The sequence below is a fragment of the Oncorhynchus gorbuscha genome, linkage group LG07 (assembly GCF_021184085.1).
Source record: "Oncorhynchus gorbuscha isolate QuinsamMale2020 ecotype Even-year linkage group LG07, OgorEven_v1.0, whole genome shotgun sequence".
In the NCBI taxonomy this organism is placed as follows: Eukaryota; Metazoa; Chordata; class Actinopteri; order Salmoniformes; family Salmonidae; genus Oncorhynchus; species Oncorhynchus gorbuscha.
This window is the reverse complement of record NC_060179.1, coordinates 77,387,900-77,393,628: the sequence shown is the minus strand read 5'-3', so window position 1 is coordinate 77,393,628 and position 5,729 is coordinate 77,387,900. Positions and strand designations below refer to the sequence as shown.

Here is a 5,729-nt window from a genome sequence, read left to right as displayed (position 1 = left end):
CTCCCTCTCTGTCCATCTCTCTCTCTCTGTCCATCTCTCTCCTCCCTCTCTGTCCATCTCTCTCTCTCTGTCCATCTCTCTCTCTCCAATTGAATTAAATGTAATAAATGCTTTATTTTAGTTTTTCTCTCTCCCCATCTCTCCCTCTCTCTCTGTCAGTCTGAGCTGTCAGAGTGGTTGAGTGCGATCGGTCTCCCTCAGTACCAGAAGAGACTGTGTGAGAATGGTTATGACACCATCAGCATCGTCAAAGATATCACCTGGGAGGACTTATCAGAGATAGGAATCACCAAGCTGGGTAAGAAATCATCACACTCTTCACATTGCAAGGTCACATTGTTTAGTTTAAGTGCATCTGTGTGTCAGCAGTGTATGTGAGACCTCTCGGACACACCCCCTTTTCAATATGACAGCCTTGCTGTTGACAACCAATCAGCAACCTTTTTAACCACTTGTATACAAAAATAACTGTTCATGAAGTTCTTTGTTTCCTAGCATTTGTGTTTTCTGTCTCTCTCAGGTCATCAGAAGAAGCTGATGTTAGCCGTGAAGCGTTTATGTGACCTGCATCGTTCTCGTCACCATGCCAACGGCTCCGACACGCTCCGGCATAAACCTACCACAGTGGCTATTGAGCCCCCCCGAGATCCCCTACGACTGCTGCCCCCTTTCCCCTCACACCCCCAGGACACCCTTCCCCTCATTCCATGACAGCGAGCTGAGCACAGAGGTACAGAACACCATGATGGGGAGGGCAGCAGGAGGAGGAGTGGAGAGAGGGGGGTTTGGGATGGGTGTGAGGGAGAGCATTAGCCAGGAGAGCATCGGAACTCTGGTAAATCGGAATTCTGGAAAATCGGGAAATTTTACGGGATATTCCCAAGAGCTTCACCAACAGACTCTGGCATCGGCTGGAGTGCACAGTCGCTCGGACGAAAGCTTGGGAGGAGGGGGAAGGAGACAGGGGGGAGGAGGGGGAAGGAGACAGGGGGGAGGAGGTAGTCCAGGGAGAGACCGACAGAGACTCACAGAGGTGTGGCCAGACCAGAAGCGCCACCCTCAGCCACCCACTAAACTACCCATCACCCCCCTCACCCCTCCTCTCACCCCCAGCTCGATGCCCCGCTTCGCCTACCCAGCCGTGCATAGTAAACCCAAACCTTGCAAGCCCCTTGCCCACCCCCACCCCTTCTCCTCTCCCCAGGCCTCCCCCACACAGAGGGCCTTCAACTACCTTCACACCCAGGAAGGAGGCACCTATCTGTGCCAACGTGGTCTACCCAAGCCCCAGGCTGGAGCAATCCCCCTCCCAGGACAAGGCCTCAACACAGAGGCTTTCAAGAAACGCACCCAGAGTCTGTCCCGCTACGCCCTGTCAGATGGGGAACCGGAAGACGACGAGTCATCGCTGCAGAAATCCGTCCCTCCGGTGACCATGCCCTCGTACGCAACACTAGGACGCAAAACAGGCTGCGGCCAATCAAATTCCTCCGCCGTCCAACGCCACATCAGCCGGAGCCACTCATTCGCTGTCCGCTCTCGCCGCAAAGGCCCGCCCCCACCGCCACCTAAGAGGATGAGCTCGGTGAGTGGCAGCCAGGCCAGTGAATCAGGAGTGGCAGTGGTGGCAGGGCAGGTGGAGGTGGGAGGGGTGGAGACAGAGAGTGCAGGCAGTGTGAGAAGCATCGCAGCCAGGCTACAGGGGTCCAGGCCCGGGGGCAGCCCCTCTAAGGGGGTAGCGTTACCCTCCCCTCGCACCCCCACCCCCGCCTCCCACAAACCTGTACCCGCTGTGGGGCTGGGAGGCCTGAGGAGGATGGGTGGCGAGCGGAGGGATAGAGATGGAGGGATAGAGAAAAGCCCAGAAGAGGAGGAGAGAGTGAGGAAGGATGGTTCAGTATTGGAAAGCTCTACATCACCTCAGAGTAGCTCCAATGAGAACCTCCCTTTTGCGGAGGAGGGCAACCTCACCATCAAACAGCGGCCCAGGATGGGAGCAGGCTTCCAGTCAGACCCTGAAATCCAACCCCAGGCTTCTCCAGAAGACCCAAAAATGCAGGCCCCAAAGTCCTTAGGGGTCCCTGAGTTCAACCTCAAAGAGTCGGACACGGTCAAACGACGGCATCAGCCCAAAGACCGGGAAACACACACACTGGACGACGGACACACACAGCCACACACACACAGCCGGTCCAACGGCTTCCACACACACACAAACGGAGAAAAGCAAGAGGAGGAAGCAGGTGTGAAGTCAGGGAGCTGTTTACAGAGAACAGAATCGACAGGGAAAGGCCAGAAACCACCCCTGTCCTCCAAACCAACCAGCCCTGTCCTCAAACCTGTCCTCACCCCTATAACAGCCAGTCAACAGAAGACAGTGACAGGCAGCACACAGAACCATATAACATCCAGTCAAAATACACACACAACCACCTGTATACCAGGCAATCCACAGAAACCAGTAACAGCAACCAAAGCAGGCATTCAGCAGAGAACAGTAACATCCAGGCCAACGAATCAGATGCCTGCTACTGTCTCTGCCTCTACACTTCCCCAGCTCAGCTCATCCATAACCTCAGCCCCTACAGCCCAGGCAACCCGCGCTCCATCCTACCGCACCTTGGTGCCTCCGGGCCAGGCAGGGAGAGCAGGAAAGGCCCAGGATGGTGAGGCCTGCTCGGAGGTGTTGGTTCAGAGGAGGCTGGTTGAGACCAACACGTCACTGGAGGCAGCGCTGAAAGTTGTAGAGAGAAAAACGTCTCAGGATGACTGCACTGACGGGTAAGACACACACACACACACACGTGCAGGCAGACAGACACACACACACACACGTGCAGGCAGACACACACACACACACACACACACGTGCAGGCAGACACACACACGTGCAGGCAGACACACACACACACGTACAGGCAGACACACACACACACGTACAGGCAGACACACACACACACGTGCAGGCAGACACACACACACACGTACAGGCAGACACACACACACGTGCAGGCAGACACACACACACACGTACAGGCAGACACACACACACGTACAGGCAGACACACACACGTACAGGCAGACACACACACGTACAGGCAGACACACACACACGTGCAGGCAGACACACACACACACACACACGTGCAGGCAGACACACACACACACGTGCAGGCAGACACACACACACACGTGCAGGCAGACACACACACACACACACACGTGCAGGCAGACACCCACACACACTTGCAGGCAGACACACACACACGTGCAGGCAGACACACACACACACGTGCAGGCAGACACACACACACACAGACACGTGCAGGCAGACACACACACACACGTGCAGGCAGACACACACACACACAGACACGTGCAGGCAGACACACACACAGACACGTGCAGGCAGACACACACACAGACACGTGCAGGCAGACACACACACAGACACGTGCAGGCAGACACACACACACACAGACACGTGCAGGCAGACACACACACACACACACACTTGCAGGCAGACACACACACACTTGCAGGCAGACACACACACACTTGCAGGCAGACACACACACACGTGCAGGCAGACACACACACACACGTGCAGGCAGACACACACACACACAGACACGTGCAGGCAGACACACACACACACGTGCAGGCAGACACACACACACACAGACACGTGCAGGCAGACACACACACACACACGTACAGGCAGACACACACACACACACGTGCAGGCAGACACACACACACACAGACACGTGCAGGCAGACACACACACACACGTGCAGGCAGACACACACAGACACGTGCAGGCAGACACACACACACACGTGCAGGCAGACACAGACACGTGCAGGCAGACACACACACACACAGACACGTGCAGGCAGACACACACACACACAGACACGTGCAGGCAGACACACACACATGTGCAGGCAGACACACACACACGTACAGGCAGACACACACACACACACGTACAGGCAGACACACACACACACACACGTACAGGCAGACACACACACACACACACACGTACAGGCAGACACACACACACACACGTACAGGCAGACACACACACACACACGTACAGGCAGACACACACACACACAGACACGTACAGGCAGACACACACACACACACATGTGCAGGCAGACACACACACACACGTGCAGGCAGACACACACACACACAGACACGTGCAGGCAGACACACACACACACACACGTACAGGCAGACACACACACAGACACAGACACTGTGTTAACACTCTCCTCTTTCTTTCCCAGTGGCAGCAGCACAGTGAAAGCAGCAGGGAATATCCTGGATGACATCGGCAACATGTTTGATGACCTCGCCCACCAACTGGATGCCATGTTGGAGTAAATACCTCCTCTTCACTCAAGGCAACCTGAATAGGACCCGTAGGATTGGTTTGCAAATTGCACCCTCTTCCCTATAGAGCCCTGGTCAAAAGAAGTGCACTATATAGGGAATAGGGGGCAATTTGGGATGCATCGCTTGAATTGATTAGACTGATGCACTGATCTGCATGTTTTATAGGGTGGATGAGAGAAAGTAGGAGCCGGGAGAGGAAGAGGGGCAAGTGAAAGGGCGAAGAGGGGGCAAGTGAAAGGGCGAAGAGGGGGCAATGGGGTGAAGAGGGGGCAATGGGGTGAAGAGGGGGCAATGGGGCGAAGAGGGGGCAATGGGGCGAAGAGGGGGCAATGGGGCGAAGAGGGGGCAATGGGGCGAAGAGGGGGCAATGGGGTGAAGAGAGCAGTCACCATGTGGAGAACCTCTGACTGCACTGAAAGAGTGTGGATATCATTAACACACATCGGGACTTGCCTTAACTGGAGCGCATAACCCTGGATCAATGGTTTTGCTTGGCAAAAACAGCACAATAACAAAGAACAATTTACTGTGTTTTATAACATAGAGCATGGGTTTATAACATAGAGCACGGGTTTATGACATAGAGCACAGGTTTATGACACAGAGCAGAGGTTTATGACATAGAGCACGGGTTTATAACATAGAGCACGGGTTTATGACATAGAACACAGGTTTATGACACAGAGCAGAGGTTTATGACACAGAGCAGAGGTTTATGACATAGAGCACGGGTTTATGACATAGAGCACGGGTTTATGACATAGAGCACGGGTTTATGACATAGAGCACGGGTTTATGACATAGAGCACAGGTTTATGACACAGAGCAGAGGTTTATGACATAGAGCACGGGTTTATAACATAGAGCACGGGTTTATGACATAGAGCACAGGTTTATGACACAGAGCAGAGGTTTATGACACAGAGCAGAGGTTTATGACACAGAGCACGGGTTTATGACATAGAGCACGGGTTTATGACATAGAGCACAGGTTTATGACATAGAGCACGGGTTTATGACATAGAGCACGGGTTTATGACATAGAGCACGGGTTTATGACATAGAGCACGGGTTTATGACAGAAGGAGTGGCGTTGCTACATCTTTGCTCTGAGCCAACCAGATTTTACCACAAAGGGAATAAGGGTCCATGTTTAACATTTATTGTAAATTATATCATATTCTCGTCTTAAACTTTACAATCTTATGTTGTGTCAATATTCTTAACATGAGACTCTTAAATGTTACTGAAAACTGAGATTTTGTTGTTTTTACGTTGCATTTTTTTGTTTCACAAAGGGACCTATTCTCTTCAAA

At 53.2% G+C, this 5,729-nt stretch overlaps 1 protein-coding gene across 1 annotated transcript in view; it reads left to right on the top strand.

The window, feature by feature from the left end:
* LOC124040400 (caskin-2-like) overlaps positions 1–4,599 on the top strand; it is a 110,514-nt gene extending 105,915 nt beyond the window's left edge. The window contains 4 exon segments of the mRNA XM_046357559.1: positions 160–298; positions 521–638; positions 640–2,781; positions 4,305–4,599. Of these exon segments, the coding sequence (XP_046213515.1) occupies positions 160–298; positions 521–638; positions 640–2,781; positions 4,305–4,401 (2,496 nt within the window). The 3' untranslated portion in view covers positions 4,402–4,599.
* Positions 4,600–5,729: the final 1,130 nt, after the last annotated feature.